The following is a 21,805-nucleotide window of genomic DNA, read 5'->3' on the forward strand; positions in this document are numbered from 1 at the left end:
TATAACATTGTGAATCAACTGTATTCATCAATAAACTTTAACAAAATTCTTATATTGTTTTTGATGAATTTGATTTACAATTTATTTAAAATATTTTAAAAAAGATATAAAAAATAATGAGTTGGGTTAAATCAAATTTATTTAATTATTAAAACTGACGATATAAATTTATCTGAACAATTTTGTATGAATACAAGATACTATATCTAATACTGTAACAAAATCTACAATAATATTTGTATGTCGGTTTGCCACGAGGCAGATGTAGTTAAACCGTAGAAATTAAATACTCAGATTGTACCAAGCTGCCTATTAAATCCTTGATATTTTAAAGAAAAAAACGTCATAGCGGATGGGGGGACAGGGCAGAAACGATCCTTTATGAGGCACCGGCGATCATCGCACCGTTATCCGGTGTTAGGGATGAGCTCTGCTTTGTTGCCGGGTGATGCGGTAGTAAAACTCTATTACAGTGTACGCTTAAGTCACGTTTGACACGTGACTCGACCGCATCGATATGACGAACGAATGTAAGCTGCACGTTGCGCACGCTTCGCAAACACGAGCGAAAACAACGATAATTAACGAGAAAACGTTACGTGTACAAGTTTATCTGTTGATGTAAACAAAGGAATATATAATGTTACGTAATAAAAGTTTTATTACATGCGTCACGTTGTCATAACTCGAATTAGTAAAACATACAAATATAAGTATGTAGTTTTATATTGGTGACTAGCTGACCCGGCAGACTTCGTAGTGCCTCAATCGATAAATAAAAAGCTTATACTTTTGTATAAAATAAACTTAAAATAAACGAAAGGAATCCGTCCGACGTCCGGGACACATCAAAGGAAAAACAAAATTGTTATTTTTATTTCATTCCAGCATTTTCATATTTATCTGCCTTTTAAACCTTCTCTGGACTTCCACAAATAATTCAAGACCAAAATTAGTCAAATCGGCCCGGGCGTTCTCGAGTTTTAGTGAGACTAACGAACAGCAATTAATTTTTTGATTGATTGCAATTGATTGTTTTAGGACGATCGCCTTAATTATCGTTATTAAAGAGCGGATGGTTAGCGTGGGATGGACATTTTTTTTTTTTTTTTTTTTATGATTGAAAGTTTACTGGTGGCCCGAAGGCCTTTCCAGTTTCACCAGGACAGGTGGGCAAGCAAAGGCTCAGCCAAGAGGGGTGGGATTTGCTAACAACTGCCCGAGCGCCTCCGAAGGAGACCTAACAACTCAAGAGCAATTGTTTCGCGAATGAATCTACTACCGGATCGGAATCGCGACCCGCTGAGAAGATCCGGCGAGAAACTCAGCGGGCTGATGCATGGGTTAGGTTGCACGTCGACCTCTTTGTCGAGTTCGACGAGTACGGTTACCGGGGTCCCTAAGCCTGCCCCTAGTATTAGAGCTGAAGGCATCTAATGCAAAGGTTATTGGATCTGATGGATCCGTAAGGACGTGTCTAGGGCGTCGACGGTGACTGGCTCCTGCATGATCAGGATTCGGAGAGTAGTCAGCGGCGGCAACGATAAGGCGATTATCATGACGCATAGCCTTATCGAAGTATCGTTCCGACGCTGACTTCATGTATTTCCGAATTGATTCGAGGCCCAGGTCGTCGTGTAGGTCAACATTCCTCACGAACCACGGAGCGCCGACAGCTAACCTGCAAAAGCGGGATTGTAGGGATTGGAGGGTGTCTATGTGTGTGCGGGCCGCGTGAGCGAACACCACACTCGCGTAAGTCATGACGGGCCTTATGCAAGTTTTGTAAAGTGTCACCTTGTTCCGAAGGGACATTTTACTCCGCTTACAGATCATGGGGTAGAGTCTACCGAGAATAAACGCGGCACGGTCACGGATTGATTTTATATGCGGGCGGAATGTCATCGATGCATCCAGGGTAACGCCCAGGTACTTGACCTTCCTGGCCCAGGGTATGGGTTGTCTAAAGAGAGTAATCGGGGGTGTGAGATTCCTCCTCCTAATCCGGGAGGAAATCCGTGTGGAGCTTCCCCTCTGAAATAGCACCGCAGTACTTTTCGCTGGGTTGATGTCTATGCGCCATTTTCGGAACCACTGTCCTAGGGCTAGGGCTGCGCTCTGAAGCTTCTTCGCGATTAGGGACTTATTTCTACTAGAATAGTAAACAGTCGTGTCGTCGGCGAATAAAGCTAAATGGGTCGGCGGCGACCGGGGAATATCGTTGACGAATAAGCTAAATAGGAGGGGTGAGAGGACAGATCCTTGCGGGACTCCAGCTGTGAGAGGTCGTGGGGAGGAGCGGGTTCCCTCGACTCGATATCGAAAAGAGCGGTTCGACAAGAAGTCCCGTATGACGAGCACGAGACTATCCGGCACGCCCATGTTGAATAGTTTGAAAATCAAACCATTGTGCCAGACTTTGTCGAACGCTTTTGCGACGTCGAAGAAGAGAGCTCCCGTGTATAACGGTTTTGGTCGATTAAGCCCCACAAGAATGTGCTCCGTGAGGCGGTGCACCTGTTGAACGCATGAGTGATTTGTAAGGAATCCGAATTGTTCATCGATGAGAATGCCCTTGGATGAGACGAAATCTCTGAGGCGCTTGTAGAGCAGACGCTCATACAGTTTGCCTAGAGACATGAGGAGGCTAATCGGGCGGTAGCTCGTCGGATGATTTTTTGGTTTACCGGGTTTATGTATGCCGATAACGTCCGCTTCTTTCCACACCGCGGGAAAGACACAGTTCGCCATAGCGGCATTGAAAATAGATGCCAACATCACGATGAGTTGGACGGGTAGAAGTTTAATAACGCGGTTAGATATACCGTCGGAACCGGGAGCCTTGCGAGGACGTAGGTCTTTGATCAAGTCTTTAACTTCCATCGGGGTGACGGGTGGTAACGCATCCGAGGGTGGCAAGGAGGCTCTGCGTTCTACCTCACTGTCTACTAATTCTACATGAACAGGGTCCACGGATTGAGTGCTGGGCGTGCACTGGGTTTGCAATGTATCGGCCAGCAGCTCTGCTTTTTCGTCATCATCAAAGGCCGCGAGTCGGCCTGAGGGGCCTACGAGGGGGGGCATAGTTACTACCGTATCCGATTTGAGAGTACGAGCTAAGCGGTAGTAAGACCTTTGGGAGGGCGCGAGTCCTTCTAAGAAATCAGACCATCTGACATCTCGGACTTCGGCGATGCGAGACTTTACGTCGCGTTGTAGGGCACGCATTCGAATACGATTTTCCGCGGTAGGATACCTGTCGTAGGCGCGTATCGAGGCGTTCTTAGCTCTAAGGAGTTCCCTAATATCGTCGGACAATTTGAAGCGGTGAAGGAAGTCCTCCGCTACAACTTGTTTCGATGACCTATCTAATGTCGAGGTGATGTGTGATGTTAAGATGTCTATGGCTTCAGCGGTATCCTGAGGAGACGGGGTAGAGTCCGGGTTAAACGGGAGCGATGGTGGATCAGATTCAGCCAGGCTGATGCCCAGCGTGTGCCAATCCACCACAGTCCTCGTGACGGGAACGGAATCGGGAGCGCGACCGAGCTTCATGACGACGGGACGGTGGTCTGAATCTAGCTCTGAAACTACTTCGATCGAGTGTAAGCGCAGAGTTACGTTTTTTAATAACGCTATGTCGAGTATATCCGGGCGATGCGCGATATTTAGCGGGTAGTGAGTCGGGGTTAACGGAGCGACGATATCGAAGGCGAGATCATCGACTAACGCGTCAAGCCGCCTGCCATTCGGGGTTGTGGTGTGTGAGTTCCACCTGATGTGTTTACAATTTAGGTCGCCCGCCAGAATGACAGAGCTCCCCATACCGAGCAGCGCCTCAATATCACTGCTTAGAACGATCTTATCTGGTGGAAGATAAACGGACGCGATAACGATCGGCGCGTGTCCCGTCAGTGAGATTCGGCACACTGATGCTTCGATATTAGCGAGCGCGGGAGGATCGAGCGGGACGCAATGCAGGGCTCTTCTATAGTAAATAACGGTACCACCACCACGGGCAGAGAGCCTGTCGTTCCTGACCGTGTTATAGTTCGCGATTTTAGGGTCACGGCGCGCGGGCTTAAGTAGGGTCTCCTGCACTAAGAAAATGTCAATTTGATGGTCACGCAAAAAATCACAAACCTGATCACGTTGATTTGCGAGACCGTAAGCGTTAAAAAATCCTATTGTTACGGATAAGGGTTTTATTCTACTAATGTACGCCATTGATTACCGGCGGAGTGAGGGGAGGACGTACGTATTTAACGACGCGTATACGTCAGCGTATTCTTGCACAACGGCGATGAAATGTTGTGCAGTGGAGGCGGCGCGAATGGCGTCACCCAAAGCGTTAACACGCTCAAAGTTGATCGACTGAAAAAAGTCGATCGCTAGAGCGAGATTTTCGGACGCGGTCGGAGGGCAGGTCGCGGGGGAGGGACGTATCGCGGGGGTGGGACGAGTCGCGGGGGAGAGAGTTGTAGCCGTGTTCGTGTACGGCAACGGTTTAGCCCAAGCCGAGACGCTGGGCACCGACACCGGCACGAAAGCAGGCTTAGCCTTCGGCACAGAGGGTACCGTGGCTTTGATGTCTGGGCCGGAAGCTCGGAGGCGGTTTTGACGGGCGACGCGGCGATTTATTTTTGGAGCTCGGGGGCATCCACGGTAGTTCGCGGGGTGACCTTGTGTTCGGCACAGGACACAGCTAGGCGGTTCCGTCGCGGTTTTTTGGTCGCGAGCGCAGAGGGCCGTGGCGTGATCGCCCAAACACTTAACACATCGGGGGCGCGCGTGACAGTTACGGGAAGAGTGCCCGTACAGTTGGCAGTTATGGCACTGACTAGGAGTGCCTTTTTTATGGGGGACTTCGACGGCAATACCGGAGAGCCTACAGACGGTCCGAATGTTAAAAATTTGCTTACCCTCGGGGGTAGGCTGGAGGGCGACTAAAACCATATTGTATGGCTCCCTACCGCGGCCGGTGTGCATGCGGTGCACGGAATTTACTGGTAGGCCTTGTTCTATCAGATCTGCCTTGACGAGATCGGCATCTAGCTCCTTCGGGATTCCACGTATGACAACGCGGAGTTCGCGCTCCTCCTGGAGCGTATAAGTGTGGAAACTTATACGCTCCTTTCGGAGGTAACTTGAGAGGGCCCTATGGTCGTCGGGTGTCGTTACTTTTATTTGAATCCCGTTGGCGAGATTACGGGCGCTGGCAAAATTAATATTTTTGGCCTTAAGGGCCAGGGAAACTCGGTCCCAAGCTGCCTTCTCTTGAAGGATAACCGGGGGAGGGGTCTGAGTTTTAGATTGCGCCACCGGTCGCGGCGACGGAGTGGCACGGGCTGGTGGCGCAACGGGAGTCTGAGGGCGGGGGCGCGACGCGTTCGCGGCTTTGCTAATTTTAGCGGCCGCGAGAGCTCGAGACTCCGCAGCACGCTTCTTACCCTTTTGTACCAGGGTGAATCCATCCGTCGATGAGGCGGGGGCGAGGTCGACCTCCATCTCCGAGTCAGAGTCGGAGGACGAGGAGGCGGGCGCAGGTGACCTACAAGCAGGAGTTTTGGAGGGCGCGACGGAGGCCGCGGATGATCGCGCTGCTGGAACGGTGGCCACGGCGGACGACGCAGTAGTTTTACTCGCTAGTATAGGCGACGCGGGAACGGCAGGCACGACGGAGGCTGCGGTGCTCGATGTAGACGCTTTGCACGCAGGTACAGGCGACGCAGGAGCAGCGAGCACGGCGGAGTCTTCGAGAGAGCTCGCAGTGTGATTGGCCTTGAAAGCCAGAAACTCTGAGGCGAGCTGTGGGTGACGAAGTCGGAGGAATTCCACGAATACAGCGTCCATGATCGCTGAGTACCCAGGTGGGGCGGCCCCGGGTCTTGAAAACACTCGCCTTGCGGCGAGGCCCCAACTTCTCGGACCTGAGCGGTTCTATTGAACACAGGTGGCAATGCGGCGCGATTACTACAGGACAAAGAAAAAGCACAACAAAACAGAAATTACAAAAAGAAGCAAAACAAATAAATACTTGCAGGAAAACACTTTGTCGGCAAATGTTCCACGAACACAAAAATAACTAAAACAAAACAAATAAAAGCTTCCAGGAAACACACTTGGTCGGCAGATATATCACGAACACAGGCCGCGCGAACAATGGCCGGGCTAACAAAAGCCGGGCGAACAAAGACCGGGCGAACAAAGACCGGGCGATCGAGTGGACGATGAGCACGTCCGCACGTGACGGGTGCCTCTATCGGAATGGGATGGACATGTGATGCGTAGAGAGAAGATGCATGTGATTAGGAGATGTATGGAAATGGTAGTGCAAGGTAGAGGGGGAAGAGGTCGACCGAAAAAGACATAGATGGAATGTGTGAATGACGATATGAGAGAGAGAGGAGTGAGTGTTGAGATGACGGCTAATAGAAGAGAATGGAAGAGAAAAATTACCAACCCCACCTAGTGGGATAAGGTGGACAAAAAGAAGATTCCGTTTTTTAAACATACAATGTGATCGAATTTTTATTCATTTCATTTTAATACTATAGAAGATTGAGTTTGATATTTAAAAAAAAAAACTGCCACTGTTGCGGAAAAGTCTTAGATTCATGAATGATTGATTAAGTATGTTCGCAAAATTTTTGTTTCCTGTTCCTCTATAATGTCAAGTCGCGGCTTATCTCAGAGTCGGTCAGGTGATTGTCGTCACGGCAAAAATGTGTAAATCCGTCTGGGTGAATGAATAACAATGGACGTGGAAAACGACGTGTTCTTTATTTTTTGGCTTTCGATCTCGGCCTGTGTGCGACTACGAAGAATTCATTCAATATTTATGATCGCACGTTTTTGAATGTCGTTTGATTTGGTTGACTATAAAAAAGGAATTATTAAATAAAAATATATATTTAAACATTTTGGTTTATTTATAACTTTAATAATTTATTATAACTTTTATCATAAAGAGGAGGAGTTTTTCGCGAATCGTTGACGTAAATCAAAATATTATCTCGTTACATAATTGCCGATGTTTTGATAATTATTTTCGTGTTACGTCATTGACTTTAGTAATAAGCAAACGCTTTCTTACGTTTTCTATACATTTACGAACCCACAGACGTTTCTCGCCGGATATTCTCAGTGGGTCGCGTTTCCGATCCGGTGGTAGATTCTGTGAAGCACTGCTCTTGCTAGGGCAAGTGTTAGCAACACCTCCGGTTTGAGCCCCGACACCTCACCTACACGCTAGGGTAATGCTGATATAGCCTCTCAAGGCTGTCAGCATAGGTAGGAAAAAATAATAATACATTTACGTTCGTCTCAAAAAGCATAAGTAAACAAAAGCTTGCCAAATATATATAATATGTATATATTATTATATCTCCAATAGTTGCTTCATGTGACGCATTGTAGTAGGTAATGTAGTTCTTTCATGAGTCGTTTTGTTATTAATGTGGTGGTGCTGGCGAGGAACGTATGTAATTATTGTTTTAAATAGACATGCTCCACGTTTGAACGGAAATGTGATTGTGTGTGTTGACATTAATGAGCGGCTTTATAACCTCCGGTATGAGAACGATATATCGGCACGGGTACAGGCTCAACGATATTGAATTCGCCAATGTCAGGGCTGACCAAGATAGGGATACAGAGGCGGATCAACTAAATGCTATCAGTCTTTAAAGAAAAGAAAAAGCGTTTTTTTGTTGTTTTTTTTGCCTACCTATGCAAGGGGGTTATGCTAGCTTCACCAAACGTGGATAAACGTGACGCAAGCGACCTGTCCGTGTTTTGGACAGCCTCCGGCTAAGTCATTTTTATTTTAATCCTGTGTCGTGTCGGAGTGTGTAAAAAAAGCGCTTTTAATTGGAAATATTGATGCTCTAGTAGGTTTGTGGAAAATTTTAACGTGGTCCGTTTTTTTTTTTGTATAGAAAAGGTAACTCATGTTTTTGGTTATAACATATTAGACAGAGTCGTTTGATCGCAAATATGTATATTTATATGTAGTAGTGGCTTCGAAGGCAGTAAATACTGTATTGTTTTCAATTTCAATATGGCACATTGTGCACATATTGTGCATTGTGGCACATTGTTTTCAATATTACACAGGAGACAACTTTTTTTTGGCCATCAATACCGAAACCTCATTCGAGTACTTTTAATTATTTGAGATTACCTCATGCAGCACATGATACGATAGATCTCTGGTGGGAATTAAATTTGTTTTTACAATTAAATTCATTCAGCATACGATCATGTCTGACTGAAACATGTAGTTTTCTTATTTTATCTATGCGTGAACCTTACAGTCCAGTAAATATATTGTGATGCTTACAGTGCAATGTGACCATTTTTGTTTTTTCTAATTGCAGGGTTTCGTTCCTGGAATGTTTGGCGTGTCCCACGGAGCCCTCCAGTTCATGACCTACGAGGAAATGAAGAACAGATACAACCAGTACAGGAATCTACCGATTGACATAAAATTGGTATGTTTTATTTTTATTAGCGTAAAAACTGCTGCATGAACATTGGAGTTCATTACCTTGAGTACACGGCGTTCACACAAGTTATTGAAATCATCGCAACAGTTAAGTGGTTTTTGAATTACCCAAATTTTCGGGGAAATTTTTCACTGTTCCTGTAAACTTTATTTGGACTATAGATGGAACAGTATTAAAATATTACTAATATAGATTATGGATGCTGGGTAATTTGAAAATTGAATGTGAGTTTCTGGTCTTTGTTTTTGTCCATTTTGAAAACAGGACCTCTTGTAAACATGAGAATGATTAGTTTTTGATATAAAATATCTGAAATTTGGAAATCAAATTGAGAAGTTTAAGAAGTAGCTTAGTGGTTATTTTTTATCTTGAAAAAGCCAAGCTCTTGTTGCTTGATTAAGTGCCATAAAAATAATAGTTTGAAGATGCACAGTACGTAAAGTAAAAATGTCATGTCCTGATATACAGAGAAGAAATCAAGTTCAAGAAAACACTCCTCTACAACATAAAGGCAATATACAACTCACATTGATATATAGACATTGCAAAAATAAAAAAAAGCACTGAATGTCGTGTTATTAATGTTTATGAAGTCCACGAAGGGATCTTTTTAAAATGCATTCCTGAATCTTGTTTATATGACTGTGAGACTCTTCCAAATATCTGCCAAATTATTTTAAAATGACATACACTATTATCTAACGAATTCTGATCACGATTTTTTGTTTTAATGAGCTCCCTATATTTCGCTGGGGTTGCAAGCGTTATGAACACAGATAGACTTAGACTAGAGATTTATATAAAAATTACATTAAATGTTGTGCAATGTCATAAATATACTTTACAAAACTGTTGTTATCTTTTGGTCCAAATTGTCTGGGGAAAAATGTTCTAAGATTGTTCGTAAATGTCAATAAATTTCATTAGATGCTTCATGTTCACTGTCTATTTACACCCAACTAGTCTTACGTAGGGTATAGTTGGACTCATGCCAGACATGTTACGTGTACGAAGACCTAATCGAAATACGCTTGTAATCCACTACGCTGCTATAGATTCGATGCTATATTTACTCGTACAGCTCAGCGGCTGCGAATCGTCAATATGTAAACAAACATTAAATGAATCTACAAATAACTTCCTAGAATCACTTCTAATTTCACGTATATTATTGTTATTAAATTAATTGTGACGTTTCGAGTACTTTACAGTTTTCGTGGTCATTAACGACTGTTACAGACGAAATGACAATAATAAATGCGAGATAAAAACGTAGAAGTAGTCTTAATTATGTTTAAGACAACCGAAATCCTAAAAAAAATCTAAATAAGTTGCTGATAATAATAATATATATTTTTTTTGCTTAGAAAGGTGGACGATCTCACAGCCCACCCGGTGTTAAGTGGTTACTGGAGCCCATAGACATCTACAACGTAAATGCGCCACCCACCTTGAGATATAAGTTCTAAGGTCTCAGTATAGTTACAACGGCTGCTACCCTTCAAACCGAAACGCATTACTGTTTACGGCAGAAATAGGAAGGGTGGTGGTACCCACTCGCACGGACTCACAAGAGGTCCTAGCACCAGTAATTACGCAAATTATAATTTTGCGGGTTTGATTTTTATTACACGATGTTACTCCTTCACCGTGGAATTCAATCGTGAACATTTGTTAAGTACGTATTTCATTAGAAAAATTGGTACCCACCTGCGGGATTCGAAAACCGGTGCATCGCTAGATACAAATGCACCGGATGTCTTATCCTTTAAGCCACGGCGACTGTAGTTTTTATTCTCGCACACCAATACGAAGCTATGGCATGATCGCTTTTGCCGCCGATTCTGAATTATATATCGTTATTGTCGTCTTTTACAGACGTCCGTCGAATATTTGACATTTGCTGCAATATCGAAATTGATAGCGGCGGGCGCGACATACCCTTACCAAGTCGTGAGAGCGCGTCTCCAAGATCAGCACAGGACGTACAATGGAGCCTGGCACTGCATCACCGAGACTTGGAGGTACGAAAGAGTAAGGGGCTTCTACAAAGGCCTAACGCCGTACCTACTGCACGTAACACCAAACATATGCCTCGTTATGCTTATATGGGAGAAATTCACCAACAACGATTGAAACGTTTATAATTATATTTATTTTGTATCTGATGGGAAATTTGTGTTAAGACTATTTATTTTATGTTCTCTTTTTTTTTGTTGGACAGCTCATTCTAACAGGGTTATTGGATCGAGCTATTAATAATTTAGCGGATTCGTTTTGAATTTTTGATTGGAAGAAATTGTGATGATTATTAAAGCTTAATTTCATAATTAAAAAAAAGTAAATTGTTTTGTAGCTATTAGTGGATGTACGATCTTAGTTTTCGGTTGTCTGTGGATTGTTTGAGTAAGGTAAGCATTTTAGTGTTTAAGCAGAAATTAATTTAATCCTCATTGTAGTGTTTTCCCGATTGATTTATTGCATTTTGTATACTGTATAACTATCGACGAAATATGTAAATGTTGGGTTCTAGTTTCTGTAATGGAACTATTTATAATTGTGACAAATTTTTGGCACTAACGCTAGAAATTGTATATTTGGCACGTAATGTATGGAAGTTTTAAACGAATTGTAGTATTTTAAAATAGACTATGAATGCTTCCTGAAATGGTTGTTCTTTATGTTGTAATGATTAAATTATTATATTATTATGTACTGTATTAGAGCAGGACTACTGTCACAAAACAGTGACGTGTAAAACTTTGTTCAATTTTGATGTTGCTGAAAAGAATTCATTAATAAATTATCATTGTAATCAGTCTCACGACATATGTTGTGTTCTAACTCACATAAAACTTAGTTTCGATACTCTTTCCCATCAGATATCAAATTAATTTAACGATGCTGGCAACATTCTAAGCGTATTTAGGTGTTGCCATGCTTAGCGCAATTTTTTAGTTTTTAATTTTTTTTTGTGATAATAGCGTGTATTTATGTATTATTGTTGGTGTCTTTCTGAAATATTTTTGTAATGGGATTATTAAAAGACACTTTCTAAATAGTTATTCGTAAAGATAACGTTACATGTGTGGTGAGACGACGTTAGGTTTTATTTGAACTTGTTTTTGACCAATATTAAATTCAAGTTAAAAGAGATTTAGGCTTTGTTTTGTGTGGGCGACGAGAGTGATGCAGAGAAGCGATGCGATGCGATGCGCAACGTTGAATAAATTAAAATTAAAAAGTAATAGTGCCCAGGCCGTAACGTAATCAACTTGCGGCCAAGCGTGCTTTGGTTTATGATGCGTCGAATTTAAGATTTGTTAGTCGTTCTTAGTAAAATGCGGAAAACGCGCAGAGATAAGTCGTTACATTCAATAATAACTTTACAAAAAGAAATCGAAAAAGATAGAAGGCAAACTACTATTTTTAGTATAAACGTAATTAAGGAGTTTACCGAGTTTTTTAAAGCAACATTTTGTCTTAGAGGTTAATAGCGGACGACTCTTAGCCCTTTGACCGCCATGTAGGTCACCGGTGCCCTAAGCGGCGCACTGAAGTTATTAATGTCGATTCCTGTTACTAAGCCACTGGATTGTCTAATTGCCTGGTCTCTTAAAAATAGGTTCATTCTCAGTATCTTTGGATTCGTCTTTCCCAGAATCTGCTAAATATTCCGGCGTCTTAATAACAGTAATCGACATAATTACTTCAGTCACTAAAGTTCAGTGCGCCGCGTAGGGCACGGGTGACCTGCGTGGCAGTCAACGCGTCAAGTAGTTATGAAAATTTTATTTCAAATCGCGTCGCATCGCTTCTTCTCGCTTCCCGTCACTCGTCTAGGAAATCATGAGGAAGCTCGAAAAGCTTTAAAAAATAATAGTTGGATAGATGAAAATGAAATTTTTATATGTTGAACTTGTTTGTTTTTTCGGTACCGCCTCTTGTTCCCTCATAATATAATATTAAATTTAAAAAAAATAGTACAATTGCACATAATGTTTAGATAAAAAAGAATCCAATATTTGGAAAGGTGAAAATAATAAAGATAACTGAATTTCACATACGGCACTATCACGCGCAGCAAAGAAACGTTAACATACATTTTTAATCACATTTTGATTCACAGTAATAATTGAATATTTATTTTTTCTTATTCACTGGTAGTCATGAATGTCAATGAAAATTTAAGTGACTGTTGAAAACGATGAAGGAATAAAATGATAACAAAAATCAACCAAATCCTTGAATGTGATGTTTAGAAAATACAAAGAAAACTAAAGCATATAAGATTAAATGAGCTGTGGAAATAACATAGTTGAAAATATAAATTTTGTGACCGGAAGCTATTTCTGTTTGAACTGTTCTGAATTTGTTGATAGATCGAAATTGAAAATGTATTTATCAAAAAATAAACTGGTAGATTTATTTGATTGTGTAAAGATCTGTTTTTTATTAATGAAAAAAAAGTAGTCCTAAAGATATGTATTTCGTAGAAAATTGAAATACCATTTTTAATTTTATTTAGGGATCGTTACAAACGAATTATTAGCGGCGTATTCTTTGTTGTTTAAACGTCAAATAGTTTGACATAATTTATAGCTTCCCGTCGCACAAGCGTAGCTTCGACGATGTAACTACGGCTTTAGTTCAACGTTGTTCTATCGGTGGCTGGCCACCAAATCAAAATGTGAACTTAAATAATATTATTATATTTTTATAACTATTAATCAAATAGATAAAAAAATTCTACTGTTTCGACTTTAGCCTTTTCAATTTGTGTATTCAATAAAAAAAGATAGCAAATTGATTTTTTGGAGTTTTGTTTTCATTTTTTTTTCCGTTCAAATCTTACTGTATTCCTGACCTGTAAGTAAGTAAGTATACCTACCAAATGCGAACTAAAAGTAATTCAGATGATTACATCTAAACGCATTAGTAACAAAATCTGGTCTTAGAATTCTATCTAACCAACCGATAAAATACGTGTAGTAGGAATACAATTATGTGCAACTAAAATTAAAACCTTATGCATTTAATGGAAGAGGTAAGTGACGAACGCGTAGGTGATTAAAAAAAATTTATCAGTTTTTTTTTGTTTTTTTTTTTCGCAGGCACGAGACATGGCGCGGTTTCTACAAGGGCTTGAAGCCGAACTTGATCCGCGTCGTTCCGGCCACAATGGTCACTTTCCTGACATACGAAAATGTCTCGCACTACATGCTGCGACCGGCTGCCGACATAAAGCTGCCTTCCTAGCGATGAATAATTAAAAATAAATAATAGTTTAAAAAAAAACTAACAAAATACGCTTTTATAAAAATCCTGTACGTCACTCTCGCGGCCGTATGCCCGCTCGCTATACATAGTTTTTAGTATCTCTGGTAGTTTTCCAATTACAGCACAAGAGCGCATTATGCGGCATAATGCTCAACGTTGAATGTTCCAACTACAGCAACGCTTTGCACAATCGAGCACTCTCAAAAGTACTGCTCTCGCGTGATACTCGCAATCGATACCGACTCAGTGACAGAAAATTGACAAGTGTTTTTTCTTTAAGTTGGCATTGATCGAAATTTTGTTTATATTACCGTTAGTAATATTATCTAATGTTGAAAAAAATTGTAAGGCTTTCGTTTCGTCGTAGTTTCTTAGAAATAATCAATGTTAATTAAAACTGTGCTAACTTAGCGCACTGTGCTGATGCATTTGAAAACTAATTCACGTTCCAATTAAGCTTGAGCATAATTCAGCATTGTGCGTCACTGAGTCGCATTATGCTCTGTAATTGGAAAACTACCTCTATGTCCGTCTTTTGACAGAGTGTATAATCTATGTTCCAGGCGCTTCCGTTTTGAGTGTGAGTAGCGTGCGCCCGCGTCTTGTAATTATTATCGTTTTAAAATTGAAAATTGTTTGTGTTTAAGAAAGCTTAGAATTCGAAATTCGATACTAGTGACTAACCTGTAGTTTTATTGAATAAAAATACCCTTGAGATCTGCCCCTCACTATAAATTTTAATAAATTTGAATTAAAAATAGTGTAAGAAAAACATGATTTTATTGTAAAAAAGCGTGGGGTGCTTTTCAGGATATTATCAAAATAACCCTTCTACTCATATCTGTTCATAAAATATTTATAACTACTGATACCATGCACCCCACACTTTTTTTTACAACAAAAAGCATTTTTTATTACACTATTTTTAATTCAAATCTATTAAAAAAAAATTTCTATTTTTTAGTTGGATTTTCTATAAAAGCGTATTTTGTTAGTTTTTTTTTAAACTATTATTTATTTTTCATTTTTTATTTGAATTTCAATTTTTTGTTGTTTTTTTTTAATATGGAATTGTCGTCGGTTCTTAATAAGTATACCAAATTTCGAATAATCCGACGTTTTGAAGGGTCAAAATCATGTTCAAAGATTCCGTTACAAACATATATACGTCTGAAGCTAATAAAAGCGTATTAAAAATAAACAATACCCTCCATCGCTTAACATACAATAGCTGAATTATTTGCATTAAAAAAAAAACAATAATGGTCACTACAGATAGGCACAGCCGACCCTTGAAATATTTCATAAGAATTCAGTTTTGTCTTGTGTGAAGAAAAAAAAGAAGAATCGGAAGTCATATACAGGATATGAATTAATGGTTACCTATGATGAAGGCAGACCAAACAGTGCGTCCTAACGTGTATACAGAAAAAATCGCAATTTTGTTTAAAATTGGAAATGGAAAACTTGGTTGATATGAAACGTTTTTTTTTGTATCTTAGTTCAGCACGAACAGGTCTTTTTTCGGCTTAGAAAAAAATAAATTACACCCTGTACATGAAAAGAAAAAAATCAGTTACGTCCTTATCATGATTGATTAAGTTACCTACTTTGATGATGCTTTTTCTAAATAAATAACTACCTGAGTCGTGTTTACTATGAAAATTAGCATCGTAACAGTGACAATTAAATTTACGATTATGATATGATGGAGCTCGGCACCGGACACGTTAAGTTTTCATTTTTTACGTTTACTTTTGGAACGAAGTTCCTTACGGCAGGCTTGGAGGGGATAGGGATTTTGCTGCGCGACCGTACTGAAAAAAATGTGATAGTAAAACCGTAAGAAAAAATCCGTGGAAAAAAGTGCGTGGAAAAAAATCCGTGGAAAAAAGTGCGTGGAATAAAACCGTTAAATGAGACGTGCGCAGGCGCGACAGTCGCATACACAAGCGAGTAGTGTATAATACCTTTCTCTTTCTCCCTCTTTCTTTTAATTCTCTCATCCATTCTCTTTCTATTTTACGTAATTTATTATTTCCTAAAATACTGAATTTCCTAAATACTTTCCTATACTTAAATAAAAACTAATCAGCAAAATTTAAGAGAAAAATCAAGAAAACCTACATAAAATTGAGCACGATTTTTTTTTTGCAAATTGTGTCGATTCTACATTAGCCGAAGGAACTTCGTTCCTACCTGGTGTCCCACGACACCATATCTTTTTTAACGTATTAGCGTGAGCTCTGTTTACGAACATTGTGGACAATATAAGCAATGTATTTACCATGTTATAGGTCTATAAAATACAGGCAAGGTCAAACGATAACGTTTTCTATAAAGCATCCGGCGTCAACTGGTGACCAATAAAATTGAAAGCAAAGTAAAGCATCATAAAAATGAAAATTAAATAAAGCATCATAAAGATAGAACTTTATATTTTAAAATAAATGTTATTACATTTCTTGCGGTATTGTTGGGTATATGCATGGTTGGGTACCATCATCCTGCCCTTTTCAGCCCCAGGACAGTCACGCGCTCTGGTTTTAAGGGTGGGGCAGTCGTGGGTGGGCCGTCGGAGGCACTTGAAGTTGGAATTCATTTGTGACGTGTAATGGGTTCTGGTAACTGCAAGAAAGTGTGATCAGGAATAGTCTTGAGATTATATTGCTATAAGAAACATGACTTTCTTCTTCTTGAAACAAGGTAATGGCATTATAGCAGCGCATACAATTGCTGTAACATAATTAAAAAAAAAAATAACAACGTTCAAATCCTTATTATGTTTTTAAGTTTTTAAATGTTGAAGTTACCCGAATATTAATACGTTAAATTAATTTTGGAAAATGTAATTAATTTTTTTATATATTTTTGTTGCATAGGTAAGTGAATGAGCTGACCGCCCATTAGGTGTAAAGTGGTTACCGGAATTGAAAGATGTAAAATTAAAGCCATGAGATGGAAGTCGAAGTAAGACGAGTCGAATTGTATTGTATAATGGTTGACGCTTCCTTCATGCCGGAACGCATGATTGCATCGCGGCAGAAATGGGAATCGTGGTGATACCGATCCACGAGCGTTCGCAAAGAGCCTTCCCACCACCGTAGTAAATGCTTTTTTTATTTCCTTTTTTTGTGGTAGAAGCTAATTTCTTTTTATGTTAAGTATGTGTATGGTTTTTTTTGTAGGTTTTTTTATTTGACACCACAGTACACTATAACAGATGTACATATTATTATGTCATAAAGGGGATGGCCCATTTTAGGCCCAAAGCGGACAATAGATTATAGAAAAAATACTTAGTGCATTAATTTTGTCATTAATAAATATGCATTTACTTTCTTGCAAATAAGCGCCACTACAGTTTACAATAAGTAGTTTAAAAAAAGTAACTCTATTGAAAAAACAAGGATTTTTATTTTTGCGGGAAAAATATTGCCAGCTTCAAAACCTTTTACGTATAAAGTAAATATTTTGAGTATATAAATAAAACATATAAATAAATCATTTTAAGTATTATCATTAATCAATCGATTTTAATGAATTTTATGCACATAAAATAACATCGAAGACATACCCATTGGACTTTAACTTGTAACTATACTTGAGACCTTAGAACTTATATCTCAAAGTGGGTGGCGCATTTACGTTGTAGATGTATGTGGGCTCGAGTAACCACTTAGCAACACCAGGGTGGCTGTGAGCTCGTCCACCCATCTAAGCAATAAAAAAAACTTTACTAGCATTGTTATTTAAATATGTACAACTAAAACAAAAACATAAAAAATAATGTATACTCGTAAAAAAAAATTAATATATAAATCAATTATCGGTTATTTAAAAAAAAAACGATATATGAATTTCATGTAATTATGTTTCTTTATACTGACAACACTGAATTTAATCTGACTGACTGACACTTCGCTTGCTGCTTGTGGTGTTGTGCTTGCGTACAAAATGGATGTGTATTGATTTTTCTTCGATTTATTTTACTTTTATCAATAACGTTTCATACTACGACTAAAAACATTGTGTGAATTGTGGTTTTACCCTGACCGAGATTTAAAACCGTGTATATGCTCTCCTTTGCTATTTTTAGATGATACTAATTGTGTATGAAGATGAAGAAAATATAGATATTTAAAGAATTAAGTGTGTTTTTATACCCTATTGGATAAAAATACATTAGGAACATCTTAAACATTAAAAAAAGAAAAGTTCTTGAAATATCTCACAATCCGACACTTAATTATATAGAAAATTAACCTCAAAACGAGTTTTTTATTTAATTTTTTTTTTTATAATAGTGGCGTCAATTTCAATATATTTTTTAGATATCCAATACATTTAAGAATTTGAATCAGTACATTTTTAGAGTAATATTTGATGTCCATCTTGGGCCTAGCACACTATGGAGAGTGGGCAATCCCCTTTAATAGGGGACTTTTAATAGTTTCTAGAAAGTTTAGAAGATTGCATTCCTTAACCTCTTTTCGGAATAAACATTTAAATATCACAATCTGCTAGTTCTGTATTGGCTTTGACCTAATTATGAGTAAAGTTGAGATGTCATTATTAAATAAGTCAATAGCACAATACGAGGCAATAGTCAGCTTTCCTTGAATCGAGATTTTGTATGTAAGAAGTAGCGATGGTATGGAAAGTATGAAGTAATTTTAATTTATTTAGAACTGATTGCTATGTTTAAAAAAAGACAAACAAAGAGAAACAGTATGCATGTACCAATGAGATTTAATTTTTTAATTCTAAATGCATTTTCTAGATTAGTGTTCAGTTATGAAGCGGAGAATATTTTGTGTAAGTGAATAATAAAAAAAACTTTGATTATAATTGTTTATGGTCAAGTAGGGTTTTATACCTATTAAATTACCTTAAGATAAATAATGTGTTTTTGTTTTGTGTAGAAAATTGGATTGCCAGAGATAATTTTGATAATTTGCGACGCGTGTCTTTGATCGTTATTTTGTAAATTATGCGATATGCCAAGTTGCCTTAGTTTAGATAGATATTAGATTTAGACCGTAGAAAATGTTTGGAGTTTGATCACAAATAAATGTTTATCATTATTATTGGTTGTTATTATTTCGTTACGAATAAATATAAAAAAATATACTTGCGTTACCTTCGTAAATTTTTATCGACCAGATGCTATGGAGCTTAATGATGACTTCCATGATTACCTAGACACGTATGGAGGTTTATAATATTTGAAAATGATTTTGTTGTTGAAATTTTCGCAATGAATATAATGATACGGCCTTTGCAACCAATTAATAAATGCAGACTTCGACGAGAAATAATGTAAATTCAAAATTTTTTTTTACCTCCTACTCTTTGATTATATAAAAAAACCCAATAATTTTACGGCTGTTATGAATATCAATATCGTTATCTATGTAGATTCAAGTGCTAGTTTTATCGAGACATGTGCACGGCCGGGCGTATTGCGGCACTCGCAGCGCGGGAAACCCAAACCAGTTCGGTTCTAAAGGAACCTTTGCCCACGAAAATTAAAAGTCATTCGGCAAACTGTCAAAAACGGCGCGAAAAGACTGGTATTCATTATTTCAAAATGGTGAGTTTTACATGAGTTTAATTATAGATATTAAACTGCAGATATTTAAGTGTATTATTTATGTGAATTAAATGAAGTTAACGTAATCCATTTTTTTATTGCTTAAATGGGTGGACGAGTTCACAGCCCACCTGATGTTAAGTGGTTACTAGAGCCTCTACAACGTAAATGCGCCAATAATTTTGAGATATAAGTTCTAAAGTCTCAGTATAGTTATTGTGTCATAGATTACAGTTGTAGTTGAACTAAGCTAACGACGACGAATTTTTTATTTTTATTGCTTAGATGGCTGGACGAGCTCACAGCCCACCTGGTGATAAGTGGTTACTGGAGCCCATAGACATCTACAACGTGAATGCGCTACCCACCTCGAGATATAAGTTCTAAGTCTCAGTATAGTTACAACGGCTACCCCACCCTTCGAACCGAAACGCATTACTGCTTTACGGCGGAAATAGGCGGGGTGGTGGTACCTACCCGTGCGGACTCCCAAGAGGTCCTACCACCAGTGATTACGCAAATTATAATTTTGCGGGTTTGATTTTTATTACACGATGTTATTCCTTCACCGTGGAAGTCAATCGTGAACATTTGTCGAGTACGTATTTCATTAGAAAAATTGGTACCCGCCTGTGGGATTCGAAGACCGGTGCATCGCTACACACGAATGCACCGGACGGACGTCTTATCCTTTAGGCCACGACGACTTCGAAATGCAATTCCGATGCGATGGTAGATTCTGCGAAGCGCTGCTCTTGGTAGAGCCAGTGTTAGCAAACTCTCAGCTTGAGCCCGTGAGCTCACCGACCCGTCCGTGTGTAGTTGGAATAGCCCCTTATTAGGCTACCAACGATTAGGTAGGGAGTAAAGTATAAAGTGAATAGGTATATAAAAATAAAATAAAAGGAACACATGGGATTAGTACATGCTAGTCTAGTAACCAACTAACTAGACAAGAAAGTATTTATTAATTTACTAGCTGACCCGGCAGACTTGGTAGTGCCTCAGTCGATAAATAAAAGACGTAAAAGGATTCCGTCCGACGGGGGACACGTCAAAGGAAAAACAAAATTGTTATTTTTATTTTATACCGAGCATTTTCATATTTATCTACCTTTTAAACCTTCTCTGGACTTCGACGAATAATTCAAGACCAAAATTAGCCAAATCGGTTCAGCCGTTCTCGAGTTTTAGCGAGACTAACGAACAGCAATTCATTTTTATATATAGTTATATAGGTATATATTTCGTGGTTGTTTGTGAACGTGTAAAAATGTAGATACTTATTTATTTACTGACTAGCGATCTGCCCTCGTTTCGCTTCTTGAACTGTAATTTATTATTGACCTTATTGAATATTCAAGTCATATAATAAGGTCAATCTTATCGAATATTCTGACAGTAATCTATATATATAAAAATGAAACCCGTTTTCCGTTGTCACGACATAACATGAAAACGGCTTTACCGATTTGGCTTAATTTTTTTTTGTAGTTTTCTAATACTCTGTACAAGGTTCTTACGGAAACAAATATTAAGAAAATCTCTCAGAAATATTGAAAAATATACATTTAATTTTGCATATTTATTTGTGAACTATTCCACGCGGACGAAGTCGTGGGCAAAAGCTAGTAAACAATAAAAAAGAACGTAACAAAAAAAATCTAATCTTTCCTCTTATATTAATGGTTCACTATTACGCGATAATGGCTTACAAATAAAAGATAGATGTATGTTGTCACGGGCCTTTTTGTAGGGCTATCTGAGATAATCATTTCTATTTTACATTATATACGGTTTATATACTCCAACGGTTTTTGCGGCGAACGCAAAAATAGTTCGCAGATAGCAGACTTTTTTCCGTCTTACTTGACATTTATCGTTATATTTTGGGCAAATCATACTATATTTTTATAAATTATAGCCTATGTGTTATTCTGATATGTAAGCTGTAAGTACTATCATATTTTTTTATATCGAATCCACAGCCTAAAAAATAAGTTTTTAGCTCTAAAAATGACGATACTTCCATACAACTTTTCATCTCTTCCTTTCAACCCTTTACAACGCTTTTATCGCATTAAAAAGTAGCCTTCGTCTTTTCTCAGGCTCTAGACTATCTGTGTACCAAATTTCATTTAAGTCTGCTTAGTAGTTTTGGTGTGAAAGCGCGACAGACAGAGTTACTTTCGCATTGTAATATTAGTATGGATTGACTCGTCGTGGGTTTGATTCCCATATCGGGTAAACATTCGTGTGATGAAAAGGTTTGTTTGCTCTTCGTCTGGGTATTATATACCTATATAATATATTTTAACGTATATAAGTATGTATGTCGTTCTTTGGTACCTATAACACAGGGAAACCAAATTTCGAATAGGATGACCGTGTGTGATTTGTTCCCAGTTATTATTAAGTT

The 21,805-nt window shown here is 38.8% G+C and overlaps 1 protein-coding gene across 1 annotated transcript in view; it reads left to right on the forward strand.

Annotated features, from left to right (window-relative positions):
* Window positions 1–18,880, forward strand: part of LOC114241596 (solute carrier family 25 member 32) — a 32,078-nt gene extending 13,198 nt beyond the window's left edge. Inside the window, exons 4-6 of the mRNA XM_028172457.2 lie at window positions 8,382–8,495; window positions 10,389–10,534; window positions 13,625–18,880. Of these exons, the coding sequence (XP_028028258.2) occupies window positions 8,382–8,495; window positions 10,389–10,534; window positions 13,625–13,769 (405 nt within the window). The 3' untranslated portion in view covers window positions 13,770–18,880. The remainder of the gene's footprint in view (window positions 1–8,381; window positions 8,496–10,388; window positions 10,535–13,624) is intronic.
* Window positions 18,881–21,805: the final 2,925 nt, after the last annotated feature.

Source organism: Bombyx mandarina, chromosome 05, assembly GCF_030267445.1.
Source record: "Bombyx mandarina strain Sakado chromosome 05, ASM3026744v2".
Lineage (NCBI taxonomy): Eukaryota > Metazoa > Arthropoda > Insecta > Lepidoptera > Bombycidae > Bombyx > Bombyx mandarina.